Genomic DNA, 14,655 nt, shown 5'->3' with positions numbered 1-14,655 from the left:
TCAGGGAGAGTCTGGGAGGGGGAGAGAGAAGGAGGGGGGAAGGTGAATTTTCCTCTCTGTTTTAAGATTCAAGGAGTTTGAATCACAGTAATCTTCCAGGGTAACTCATGGAGGGGAAGCCTGGGAGAGGCAACGGTGAGGGAAAGGGTTTACTTTCCTTGTGTTAAGATCTAGAGGGACTGGGTCTTGAGAGTGCCCGGGCAAGGTTTTGGGGGGGCCAGAGTGTACCAGGCACTGGAATTCCTGGTTGGTGAAAGCGCTACAAGTACTAAGCTGGTAGTTGAGCTTAAAGGAATTCATGCTGGTACTCCATCTTTTGGATGCTAAGGTTCAGAGTGGCGGTTTATACCATGACAAGGGCATTACTTTCAGTGGCCTCTTTCTGGTCACAGGGTCACAGCAGTTCTGCTAAGTATACAGCCTTGTCCTGCTAAGCCATTAGACATAAGGGAAAAGGGGAGGGGTAGGAAACAGAAGAAATAAAGTGGTGAAGGAAAAGGAGGCAGGTGAAGGGGAGGAAGATAGAGTAAGAGAAAGTCTCACATTTCAGGTGGTATTTGAGATTTAGCTGGAGGCAGTGGTGGTGTCATCTTCCTCCCCCTCTCTGGACCAGTCTGGTCAGGACATCTCTCAGGATTAGGATGAAGAAGTTCTGGGGCCTCAGGAAATGGTTGGGGTGTCAGTCATTATGGTGACTCTCACTCCAGTAGCCAACTTTTCTACAAAAAGTCTCTTTCTTTAAGAACCCTTAAAGGGACTTCTGGGTGCAATAGCCCATCCCCTCATTACTTTGCTCACCAGTTAGGACTAGTTTGATACACTGATTTTGGTTCACTGATTTTTCGGTCTCACACTTTTTTATGAAGCATGATACCTGTAAGTTCTATCAGGAGACCTTTCCTTTGGACGAATTCAGTTTTTCTTTCTCCCTCCCTTTAGTGATTTTTTCCCACCACCATTTGCTATTATAGGTTACTGTGACATCTTATGAACTGTCACATACTTTTTACACTTGAGCTCACAATGAGTACATTTGTAGGCTGAATTACTACAACAATCTGCAGTCCATCTGTGAGGTTCTTTTCCCCAAATTATAGAAGGTTATTACCATCAATCATCTGTTAAACACCAACAAAATACTAGTAGGTGTGACTAAAATGAAATAAAAGAGTTTCTATAACCCAGAGAGCCTTAAATATAATAGACTGAGACACTGGAGAAACCACATTTTTATTATCTATATATAAATATATAATCTGGCCTAGGTCAAACTAGGGGATCACAGTGGTCCCTTCTGGCCTTTTAAGTTATGAAATCATTACCTTGTTATGCTTGGTAGTGTACAAATATTAGGAATACAGAAATTTCCATCACACAGGAAGCTCCATATTTTGACATTTCATTTAATCTCAACAGGGGCCAAAAAGATGAAATCTCTTGCAGAATATCTAAACAGATGCAGAAATGTCTAAACATTTCATTTTAAAATTTGACTGTAACAAAACATTTCCTCTTGAAGTGTCCATTTCAATGAAATCTTTCATGTTGAATGAATATTCTTATTTACAATGAGCTTGAGATGAGTCAATTTAAGTGAAAATATCAATTCAAAATGCATGTTCTCTTTTCAATTGGACATTTTGAAACAAAAAACTTTCATTTCATTATGAGATGTCAAATTAAAATGGAATCTTCCCCCTTGCAACAAATAAATAAATAAATATTTTTCTTCCAAATTCACATTCAAACAACATTTTCAGATTTTGTTTTCCAAACATGGGAAAAACTAGACAGTAGAAAGGGAGATATAGGCACCTAAGAATGAGATTTTAAAACAGGATAGAGGGTTCCTTAGCCAATGGGAAAGGCCAAGCAGAGGGTTGTATTCTAAATCCCGCAGCTGTCACAGGAGTTCAGTTCTTATCTTCTCAGTGGGAGCACACCTCCTTCACCTTGGGATTTTCAGCTGAGAAGTCTCTAACCCCACCTAAGGTGGCAAGAAACCATGGTGAGAAAGAGGAGAGAAGAAGGAGGAATTAGGTGGAGAAAACCCCTCAGCTTTTATCCTAGCAGTTAGGACTGTAGCAGACCCTCTTCAAATGCTTGGTAAGGAGAAAGGTTTTAAAAAGGGATCTGCTTCCTCTCATGTGGGTGCCCTAACCACGGCGGTATGGGATACCTGATCTATGTCTCAATCTCTCCTAGTAGAGCATTAATTCCTTTGTGCATCTTGGCCCAGCTAGGGATCACACTCATTATTAATTATTGTTGGAGACAGAGATATTAATATGGAGGAATCCTATAAAATACTACAGATATTAAATAGGGTTTTCAACAAAATACTCTGGAAGAACTACAGAATGCAATATACAAAGATGTTCTTTTCATAGAACTGGCCAGATCCTCAAGTGATATAAATTGGCCATAGCTCCATTGAAGACAGTGGGTCAGATTGAAAGAGATATTGGCCCAAAGAGAGAAAGAGAGCACATGAATGGCTCTAGATCCTGGTGATTCTATCACTCACCCTAGATGGAGACCCAGGATCTCGTTCTCTTGGCTCAGTATCTCTTCTACCCAGTGGGGATATGGCCTGCTGAGTTTAATGGAGCCGCACTGATTCAGACCAGCTGAGGCTTTGGCCCAAAGTGTCAGATGCCAGTGCTAGATGCCAAACACAAGTTATCCACAATTCTATGCTCTTTGTTTTGGTTGTTTGTTTGTTTTTAAATAAGATCGACACTACTTGAAAAATTTGTATTCCCCCAACATTTTCCCTATAGCTGTTTTCACTTCCTTGTTTTTCAGGCTGTAGATAATGGGGTTTAACATGGGAGTCAAGATGCTGTACTGGATGGAGAACATTTCATCCAGAACCATAGATGAGACTGAGTTGGGCTTGGTGTATTGGAAAAAAACTGTCAAGTACAACAAACCAACCACAATAAGGTGGGAGCTGCAGGTGGAGAAGGCTTTACGCCTGCCCTCGGTAGAGCGTATCCTCAGGATGGTGGAGATGATATGAATGTAGGAGATCAGGGTGAAGAGAAAGGAGCTTGATCCAAGTATGACAACAGAAGTAAAAAGCATCACTTGATTGGTGAGGGTCTCAGTGCAGGACAGACGTAATACACTAGGGAGCTCACAGCTGAAATGGTTGATTTGATTGGGCCCACAGAAATGCAGCTTGAGGGCAAAAACAGTGTTAAGCTGGGCATCTATGAAGCCTATCGCCCATGCCCCACTCACCAGCTGAAAACAGATCCCTTTGCTCATTGTATCCATGTAATGTAATGGGTCACAGATGGCAGCGTAGCGGTCATAAGCCATTGCTGAGAGAATATAACCTTCTGTAACAGCTAGCAGGAAAATGAAGAATATCTGTGTAATGCAGCTATTGACAGAAATGGTTTTGTGCTCTGCTAGGAAATGCACCAACATCTTAGGGACAATGGCTGAGGAATAGCAGATATCAACAAAGGATAAATGAGACAGGAAGAAGTACATTGGTGTGTGAAGGTGAGGATCAGCCCTTATCACCAGCATGATCACCATATTTGCCAAAAGCGTGATTAGATAGACAACTAAAAACACCAGGAAGAGGAAAATCTGCATCTGTGGGTCATTGGAAAGTCCCAGGATAATAAATTCAGTCACTTTGGTTTGATTTCCCATGGATCCTTACTCAGGAAAACAGACCTGTCAGACTGGAAAAAATAAAATTAACACACAAGTAAATTGAAATGTCCTGTGGAGATCGTCTGATCAGTAGGATGAATGTAAAGAGGCCTACTACATCCTATAAAATGTGTGTTTAAAATAGACAAAAATGGGCTAGATGCAGAAAAGGACTTTGGTGCCAAACTACCACTTTAGTCCCCTAAACCCAGGATCAGTCCCCACTAGTACTCACAGAAACTCCGCTCAATTCTAAAAATATTGTACAGAAACTACAGAATATAATATCTGTAGTATCTCATTGGATTGATCCCTATTAAAATCTCTAGAATTCCAGAAGAAGAGGAAGAAATCTGTGAGGTCTAGAAATTCTTGGTTTTCTACCCAACAGAGTATATAGCCTGTCAACCCAAACCAGTATGGAAAATATGGCATTCATAATAATTATCAATTACCTCTAAAGTGGGCCTCAGAAAACCATATCTGGATGACAGCGTCCTCCCCAGCAGTGTTTTGTGTGGAGGTGGGCAACCTCATGAATCATGCAACTGTCCAAACAACCAGAGGTCATTTGTGACAACAGAGTGAAAAGGATTCGTCTTATAAACCAAGAGGTGATCTGCGGTTGTTTTTTGACAAAACCAGAAGAGAGAGCCTGGAGCAAACAAATGCTCCAAAACTGGAAGGAGAGAAATGACAACTTTGAGAAAGAAATGACCGAACATAGACTCACTGCGCAACTGAGAGCTTCATTCCAAAGAGGAGAATTTACACAAATGAAGATTGAAAGCCTGAAAATAGAGATTAGTCATGTAGAACTATGTACAAATGTTTTGGTGGGAGCAATGACATAGGATAAACAGAAGCCATAAATGGAAGTAAATGTGAGGACAAATATGAGTGAAAAAGCACCTGAAGAAAGTACAGAAAATCTGAAGGATTTGTTGATCAAGATCATGCAGAGCCTAAGAGACGTTGAGCATCAGCCCTACCAACTGTGAAATTTGTAGACCATCACACACTGGATAATACAATGAAAGCACTTAATGAAATGGTCAAGGAAACTAGAGAAGAAATAACAAGAATTAGCCAGTACAATTACATAATTTATGCTACAGTTACAGTAGCAGCTTTTTGGTTTAGCATCAAGCTATCTGAACATATGAACCATTGGAAAACTTCCTATCTTCAAGCATCTCCATGAATGTTAAAACAGAAGAGTATGGTTTTATATTGAGATACCAGCCTACTGGATGAATATGAGAAAAATCATCTGAAGAGAAAAAAGCAGCAAACAGCCTTGGAGATGAAATATGTGAGAGCTTTGAAGTAACAATGTAAAGAGCAGCTGATCGCTTAGTGTCATGGACTTGAAACATTTCAGCACAAAGTTAGTATCAAGAGAACAGCCACTTCACCAGAGACCGTAGGAGATTCTTTCATCTGATTAGCAGCAAAGAATCCTGTGGCACCTTATAGTCTAACAGACGTTTTGGAGCATGAGCTTTCATGGGTGAATACCCACTTCCTCAGATGCATCTGAGGAAGTGGGTATTCACCCACGAAAGCTCATGCTCCAAAACGTCTGTTAGTCTATAAGGTGCCACAGGATTCTTTGCTGCTTTTACAGATCCAGACTAACACGGCTACCCTCTGATACTTTCATCTGATTGATACTGAAAAAAAGAATAGGCAAAAATAGAGAGCCAATAAATGATGTTGGAGAGTTACACTGTTTCTGGAAGGAAATCTGGTCTCAGACTGTACAACATAAGCAGAGAGCGAACCGTATTAGAAATGAAAGAAAACGTGCACAAAACACACCACAGAGGAATACACAGAAAGACCACAGAAAGAAATGAGGTACTAAGATAAATGAGGTACTAAGATAAATGAAGAAATGGAGGTACTAAGATAAATGAAGAAATGGAAATCAGCTGGACCAGACAAGATACATGGATTCTGGCTGAAACACCTTACAATACTCCATAATTGTTTATTTGAACAACTTAATAAATGTTTGAAGAACGGATTTCCAGGATGGATGATGAGAGGGACAACTCTTCTCATTCAGCAGAAAAAAAAGAATGAAAGAAGCAGGTTGCAGTGATCCTATGAATTATAGACTGACCACATGTTTACCAACTATATGGAAACTTCTAACAATAATTCTGTCAAAGAAGATCTGGATAAGGCTAGCTCACACATGGAATGCTGGTTCCTGACCAAAAAGGCAGCACAGTAAACCTGAAAGGAACAAAATTCCACCTCTGGCTAAACAGGAGGATCACAGAAGATGCAAAACAAAGAAGGAAAGAAGTTAGTGATTGTGTGGGCAGACTACCAGAGAGCATCCAACAGTGTCTCACAATCAGGGATCACTGATACACCGAAAATGTCCAAGGTTCATCCATAGATCATTTCCTTTCTGCAGCAATCTATGTTTAACTGGAGCACTCGACTCTACGAGAAAGAGACTCATTGATGTGGTTCAAATTAAAAGAGAAATCTTTCAAGAGGATTCCTTAACACCAGTCCTGTTTGTGGTAACCATACTGCCACTGACATGGATGCTTGTCGAGATAACCACAATTTAACATATCAGGAAAGAGCAACGATCAGTTAACAATTTGTTAGTCATCAACAATCTGAAACTACTTGAACAGTCACAAAAATGAGCTACAGAGATCGATGATGTGTGGAAAAGTTTGGTGAAGATATAAAGCTATGTGTTGGCTTGGCTAACTGTGTGTCAGCATCTCTAAAGATGGCCAGACTGATACAATCTGATAACATACAAATTAATGAAGGAACTATCCAGGATATCTCAGCATGACCCCTACAAATATCTTGAATCAGGGAACTGTCAGAGCTACAAAAAAAACTGAAAGAAAAATTAAGGAAAGAATATTACAGATGTACAAGAACTACTCTATGGACAAAACTCAAGTCTAAGAATTCGATCTGAGCCATTAATATGTGGGGGATGCTGGTAGTACAGAATGTTGCTGGAGTGATCAAGTGGAATAAAAAGGAGAAGGAAAAAAATTGACATCCAAAGAAGACAGACAGCTGCTGGTGATGCATAGAGTATTAGATAGCAATCAAGTCATAGACAGGATGTACATCCAATGATGTGATGAAGGAAAACCTCTGCTTTCTGTGGAGGAAGCAATTGATAATGAAGACTATAATATCAAAATATATGAGGAGTCAACCAATATAAAGAGTGTCTGTTCACGATAACAAACAATGACTAAGCTGCATGCAAGCTAAGAAAGAATGAAAGAAAAGAGAAAGCAAACTGCCAAAAAAGATCTGATAGATTTACATAGAGATCAATACACGGACAGTGGTGGACAGAGATCAAACCTATTGGTGACAGAAGATTGACAAACTCATGACTTGTAGAAGGATCTCTCAAATAAGGAAACAGAGCCTCATTATGAGTGGACAAGAAAATTCCTTAAGGGGCTTAATTATTTAAGAAGTAAAATTGACCGACAACTGTTCCCCGAGCTGCAGAATGTGTTCTGAAAAGGAAGAGATGATGGAGCATGTGTTGAGCAACTACTAGAGCCTATCTGGGAGAGAATATATGAACAGACACAGTGAGGTTGCCAAGTGTCCATGTGTGCCACAATCTATGTGCTCTAGAGAATGAAGAGGTTAAGCTTTATGGGCTCTGGCAATTGTCACAGACCGAATGGTGCGGTCAGACATAGTTGTAGAAAAGACAACAAACAAGCCCATGTTAATTGATGTTGCCATGCCAGCAGACAGAAACATAACAAAAAAACAAACAAAACAAAAAACAAGGAGAGAGAATGAGGATGTATGAAGAATGTTGCCTTGAAGGGAAGCAATTATGGAAAACTAAAACAAAGACAATCCCAGCAGTAATTGAAGCACATGGTACAATCCCTAGGGATAAAAAATTTTAGAACTGCAAGACATCATGGTAAGTGACTTCCAGCAGACAGCTCTCTTAGGCACTGTGAGAACATGCAGGAAAGTCAAATGACAATGACAATGAATGAATTTGAGTAGTAAAATGCAAAGGAATTCTGTAAAGGTTTTAACAAAACTCCTGACCACACAAACCTGCAGAGTTTCGTCAGCCAGGATTTATTGGTGACTCATGGGGGACACATTTTAGACAGCAGCTTTTTTCTTTTTAAGCTTAAAGATTTAATATGTTGTGAAAGCTATTTCTTTTTTTTTAAAAATCCACTTTGTGTAATACCGAGGGACGTTAATAATGATCATAATAAATGAATGTCCCCAGAAAACACTCAAGGAATGCTGACATGATTTGAAAATGAGGGGTCTGACTGAAAATTAACAGGACTTTCATGCCTACAAATCGCTTTAAAGTTCCTTTGAAAATCTGATCTAGTGGGACTTTAGACTCAGTGTCCTGAACATCTGATATCAAGCTGCTCACACATAGGAGAATCTCTCATGCCATCTTGGAAGTGGGTGGCTATTGTCACACTGATTTTTAGTGGCAATGGCAACAAAGCCAGCATCCTGTCCAACGTCAAATCTATGTTTAATCCTGTATGTCTCCCGAGAGAGAAATTAAATCCTTTCCCCCGCAGCTAATCAAACAAATGTCCAAGTGGAGGGATCTTATACTAGAATCTGAAGGTCAAGGTAGGCAAATTCTGTGCAAAGTGAATTCCAAAGCTAAACTCCTTCTCCAGAGAATGTCCATCACACACACACACACACCCCTCATTTATCTCAGTGCTGTCCTGCATGAGAGAGAGAGAGTTCAGTGATTCAAATAGTAGCTGGGTTGCCAGCCCTGGCCCCTGTACTGCAACTGACTCTATGTGAGCAGACTGCTGCATCCAGGCAGAAGTCAGTGGGACTCCACAGAAAGACCCACCTCTAGATAAGTGGGGCAGAATCTGGTCCTTTTAAATTGAAAGAATAAAGAGATTAAAAGGATTAAAATTATGAATCAACTTACCTGCCTATTAAACATGGATCATAAATATGGTTAGCTCATTCTGATCTGTGGTTTTCTCCTTCTGTTTTCTTAGTCTACCTAGCTACTTATTGATTTGGCTATCTAGTCTGTCTATCTGTGTCTGGATTAGAGCCCCTGAAGACATCCATTAGTTCTATGGATGTGGCCGTTGGGCCTTTCACTCGGAGGAGTGAAAGCACTGAAGGTATGCAGGGTTATCCGTGGGAGTGGAGCAAACAGCCTTTCCTGAGCTGACTCCAAGACTAAAAGCTAATTTCCTGAGAACTATTTAAATGCTGTTTTGTTCCCCCTGGGAAAGTTCCCTGAAGTTCAATCTCTGTAACAAGCTCCCAGTAACACTGGGTTGGGTCAGTACTTAAGCAATGCTCTGTAGTGCATAAAAATTAGAGTAATTAGGCTTGGATTATCAAAAGATTTAGGTACCCAATCTCAGCAACAGTCAATAAAAAAGACAGGTATTTAGGCTCCTATTTTCAAAACAGTCTAAGGAGCTAGACATCCTAATAGCAAATCATCTCATCTCCCCTACACTTCTTTGAAGCTCCAACCATAATATATAATTACCACAAGACGATAACATAGACAGATAGCCTTAAACTTCCCTAATAAAAGAACACAGGCTAGGGAATGGGGAAAAGGAGTAAATAGACTATATGATGACAGTAAACAGCTGTTGAAACAGAGGAGATAAATTGTACGTTTTTTAGATGAATCATTTATTCACCAAAAAGGAAGTTTTGGTCAACTCTAAATTATTCATGGTTTTACCAGAAATTTTACTGAATTGTTTCAACCAGAAAAAATAAATATTGGGCTAAATTCACAAAATAGCAGGAGGAAGCAGAGTCCTTCTGCTGCTGCTTTTCTTGTAACTTCAGTCCATTGGTTAGGTTATTCTCCTTGCATATGGGGGACCATGGTTCTCTTCCCATGGCTACCTGTTTGGGGGGCAGAGATCTCCCATCTCTGAGGAAAGTGCCTTAATTTCTGGTCTATAAGGTATTCTGGAGTATCGAAGCTGTTCCATACTGTATAAATAATTTAATAAAATACTCACTGGATCACAGAGTTGAACCTACCAAAGGAGTCCCCTAACACTGAGCTTCAGTGTAATTTTCCTCAAGCTTTCTAGCCCAATGACAGCTTCGATAGGAAAGCTTGAGAAAACTCCACTCCAGTGTACCTATATACTGGTGGTTAGAGCCTTCAGCTCGGAAGTAGAAGTTTCAGTCCCTGATCTACAGGTGGTAGAATGAGGAAGTGAACCAACATCTTCCAGAACACCAGTAATTAACACTGGGCAATGGTTGGAAGAAGGAACACCACCTCCTCTTTCAGACATTTTGGTCAACCAAGACCCATTGACTTGTGCTCTGCGTAATTCAGGTGCTTCTGGCAATGCCACTTGCAGTTTCCATTTCATGAGGGAAAATGCTGTAGTTTGTTGTATTGCGGAAACACTCATGGTGCTCTCAGGAAACTTGACTTTGTGTTTCCTTGTTTTGTTGTTTGCCTAAGGTCCTCCTGAGAAGAGTGTGATTGTGATTTGTGTGTGTAAAGCAATGGAGGCTGGGATTTTTCAAAAGAGCAGATGGGATTTAGGCACACAACTTGCATTGAAATGCAATTTTCACTTAGTCAGTGGGAGTTTTGCAGGGAATAAGGCCTGAGTAAAAAGTGAGATCAAACCTAAGGATTTTGGTATTAAAAAGTACACTGGATAGGAATCTTGTTCATGAAGACTCATCAGTCAAGGAAGAAACCAACATCTATTGTCCAGCACAGCTGATCTCAAACAGTGATTCATTGTCCTCCAAAGCTCTATGGGCCAGATTTTTAAAAGGAATTTAGGTGACTGAAGACACAGATAATTACCTACAAGTGTCTAGCTCCCATTGATTTCAAAGGGAGTTATGTGCCTGGATGCTTTTGAAAATCCCAGTAGACATCAATCTTTATAAATCTGGTCCTATGGTACTCTTCCTTCTGGTCCAGAGAGAGGAATATTTTGAAAACCAAGAATTGGGGAGACTGAAGTATTTGAAGAAGTCTCTCTCTCTCCCAAAGTGGAGATGAAAAAAAGTTGGAAGACAACTGGCCTATAAGTTAGAAGGCTCAGGGGGAGGAAGGCATGATTCTATTTGAGAAAACTTTACAAGGAGAAATGCAAAGAAATTAAGGAGAATATTTAAAGTCTTAGTCTAAGGGAGACCAGTTGGATGTGGTCTTATATTTTAAATGGAACTTAAGGGAGTTAGGTACTCAAATCCCATTGACTGTCAACTAACTCCCTTAGGCTTCTTGAAAAATCCCAGCCAGTGTATATGTAGGTAAACTGGTAGATATCAACAAGGTGAATGGGAAGGTAGGTTGGCTTAACAGGAGGATATAAAATGGGGTAAGTTAAAGTAGGCTGCTACCTATTTTAATGTTCACCTTTTACAGAACCCCTTCAGTGTGACAGACTCCCACAGGGTCCCACTTTTCTTTAAGTCCTTGTGGTCTTTCACACTATGAGCTCTGCACAGCGAGTCCAGTTGAGAGAGACTCCTGGTCACAGACTGTTATACTCCTCAGGGACCCATGTGCCCCAGCAAACATTCACAGTGACACCAGGAAGCCTTTTCAACTGGAACACAGCACTGGGGAGTCCTTGTGTTGGCATAGAGAAGCACAGCTAGCAGTCCATCCTAGCTAAGCCAGCTCTCCACCCAGCCAAGATGCCATGGAATCCATTCCTCTCTCTCTCTCTCTTTCTCTCTCTGTCAGTGCTAGATGAGGGCTGCTGAGCCTCCCTTAACCCAGCCACCTGACACCTTTTGGCCCATCCTCCTCCTCCTGCAGACCCATGCTGATTTCACATGTCTCGCCTGCCCAGAGTTGCTCATGGGCAGGTGTAAATTGTTCAGTCCTTGGGGCTCTCATTGTCTTTCTGGATCCTCCCCTGAAATAGGTCAGTTCCAGATGTTCCTTAATGACCTCCCCCTCCAAGACAGCGACTAGAGTTAAGCCCCAAGAGCATTTTAACCCTTTTACATCCACTTGGTAGCAATGCCTAAGCAAGTAAGTCACTGCCATGCATGTCATTTATCAAACTATTATAGAAAATCTCCACTTCATCACATATAAATTCTGACTACACCTCACAGAATACACACAGATTACTCTACACAACCTGCCCAGTCCCCAGTGATAGTTGAAAGACTATCAATGTCAGGATCTCAAAAGGGCAGTCAGAGCCAAGGGTCAGAGCAGGGGCAGACCTGAGGCTAGGAATAGCCAAGGAGTTTGCCGTCAGTTCCAGGCCCGAATTGGTACCGAGTGTTAAAATCCAAGTCAGGTTTCAGGGTCCGAGTCAAGAGATAAAGTCCAAGCTCAAGACAGAAGTTCAAGAGCATAGAACAAGAACAGTCATAACAGCTACAGAGATCCACATTGTTATCTGGATGCTTCCTGGAGAGCCCCTTGGGTTTACGTAGGGCAGGGAGCCAATGAGAACTCATGGGGCTGCTGTCTGTCAAACCCTGGAGATAGAACTTCCTATGATCTGTGTAGACAGAAGCTCATGGGAAGTGGAGTGCAAGCTGGTTATAGCTGCTGTTGGGAGGCACCCTGGAGCTATTAACTGCCTGGTAGCTCTGCAGATCTGGGTCTGGACCTCTGGGGGTTACATTCAAATAAAAAGAGCTAGTAGACTTGTTCGTGTTTAGAGTTTTAAAGTCAATTGGAGAATTAATAGTATTTAGACACCTAGCTCCCTTCCAAACCTTTAAAATCCCAAACTTGAGCTCTCTTACAACCAGAGTAAATCTTCATTGCCAGGGTTGGATCTAGGTTTTTTGCAGCACCAAGCAAAAAAATGTTGGCTGCCCCTCACTCCAGCCCTGGGCTCCCCCCCACACTCCCCTGCTGCCCCAGCCCTAGGCTCCCCTCTCCACACCCTTAATTCCCTGCCGCCTCAGCCCTGGGCTCTCCCACGCAACCTGCACCCTCCTACTGTCCCAACCCTCGGTCACTGGTAACTCGCTCCCAGGGTGGGTCATTCAACAGGAATTTTGGATGTGCACAGAACACAGACAGGACTGGTTCCCATATGGTTACAGAACTGCAGTAAATGGGAACAATTTTCAGCTTGTGTGATTGGAGGAGATCTGGATGCATATTATAAGACTGTTCTCTGTAAATGAGGAAAAGTTGAGGTGCCTTTATTATTCTTTTGTTCCACTTTTTGTTTCTATGGGGAATTTTCCAATGCAATATCACTGTCTTCCTTTTAAATAAATAGATAGATATTTAAAAAAAGGCAATATCTGTTGAAAATAGCAATTCCACTCCTAAAAACTACAGGGAAGCATTTCTTGCTTCTTCATTTCTTATCCTACTTTTTCTACAGCAAAATAGAGTGGATCAGTGTATTTGATTTGGAAGAAATGAAGTAACTGCTGCCCAAATTGAGCTTGAGCACTCCTGAATTTTCAGAGTGTTCAAATCTGGAAGGTAAGTGCTAGATTCCCTTTCTGAATATTAGCTAAATCTGGAAAGGAAAAGTCAATTTCTGCTTCCATGGCTCAAAAGTGGAAATCCTCCTATGTGCCTGATACTGGATCTAAAGCTGTTGAAGTCCCCTAGCAGAGCCTCCCCTCCTTTACTTTTCATTTTTAATTCTAGTGCAGGGTTTGGCAACCCTTCAGAAGTGCTGTGCCGAGTCTTCATTTATTCACTCTAATTTAAGGTTTTGCGTGCCAGTAATGCATTATAACATTTTTAGAAGGTCTCTTTCTATAAGTCTATAATATATAACTAACCTATTGTTGTATGTAAAGTAAATAAGGATTTTAAAATGTTTAAGAAGCTTCATTTCAAATTAAATTAAAATGCAGAGCCCCTCAGACCGGTAGCCAGGACCTGGGCAGTGTGAGTGCCACTGAAAATCAGCTCACATGCCGCCTTCAGCACGCGTGCCATAGGTTGCCTACCCCTGCTCTAGTGGGATCCACATACCTCCATTGCTAGGCTTCAGATAAAGAGGTGCACTGTCCATTTAGACCACCCACTTCCTTCTTTGTGGGCTGCAAGCTAAGGTCACGCCAGTATCCCTAATACAGTCTGAGGAAGTCTTCTGAAGGGGATATCTAAGGCAAAGCCTTCTACTCCTTGGGCACACTTGTTCCCCATTCACAGTGCCACCCTTTTTGACTAGCAACATGGCTCAGCTGCTTCACTCCCTATCCCTCACTTTCCTGTTGATAGCAGCCAAGGGATTGCTGGGAAATATAGTTCTTTCTCTGCTCCAGGGCTGGCTCTATAGGCAGGGAGCTAGGCAACACACTACAGCTCCCAGGGTCCCGTGCGTTCTCAGCTCCCATGCTGGATCCCCAGCTGCTCCATGGCTCCGCTTCTCCAGGGTTGTGAGAGGAGAGGAAGTGAGTTAAAAAAAGAAAAAAAGGATGGCCAAAATGCCACCCCCTGGAAATATGCCTCTTCAAGCACCTGCTTGTTTTGCTGGTGCCTAGAGCCGACCGTGTTCATTGCTCATGTAGGCTGAGCTGAGTGTGTTATCCAATATTTTCAGTGAAAATGGCACTAGTTTTCTGAAAACACAAAACCAAACAAATACCCCACATATATACAGTAACAGTCCTCACAGCTCCCCATGGAAGGCTGTTCCAGAACTTCACTCCTCTGATGGTTAGAAATCTTTAAATCATGATTGGACATCTCTTTCTAAAAAGATAAACTCTAGCTCAACCACAGTGTATGAGATTGATGTAAGAATGACCAGGTGGCTTTCTCTGGTTTCAAGTATCAGAGAGGTAACCATGTTAGTCTGGATCTGTAAAAGCAGCAAAGAGTCCTGTGGCACCTTATAGACTAACAGACATATTGGAGCATGGACTTTCGTGGGTACTGATGAAGTGTGTATTCACCCACGAAAGCTCATGCTGTAATACGTCTGTTAGTCTATAAGGTGCCAC

At 41.5% G+C, this 14,655-nt stretch overlaps 1 protein-coding gene across 1 annotated transcript; it reads right to left on the bottom strand.

Annotated features, from left to right (window-relative positions):
* Nucleotides 1–2,742: 2,742 nt before the first annotated feature.
* On the bottom strand, nt 2,743–3,778 carry LOC127032545 (olfactory receptor 1009-like). Its single transcript, XM_050919849.1, has one exon. It carries the CDS (start codon nt 3,673–3,675, stop codon nt 2,743–2,745), a length of 933 nt encoding a protein of 310 aa, XP_050775806.1. The 5' UTR covers nt 3,676–3,778.
* Between the last annotated feature and the right edge of the window lie 10,877 nt (nt 3,779–14,655).

This window comes from Gopherus flavomarginatus, chromosome 12, assembly GCF_025201925.1.
Source record: "Gopherus flavomarginatus isolate rGopFla2 chromosome 12, rGopFla2.mat.asm, whole genome shotgun sequence".
Classification (NCBI taxonomy): domain Eukaryota; kingdom Metazoa; phylum Chordata; order Testudines; family Testudinidae; genus Gopherus; species Gopherus flavomarginatus.
This window is presented reverse-complemented; position numbering and strand designations above follow the sequence as displayed.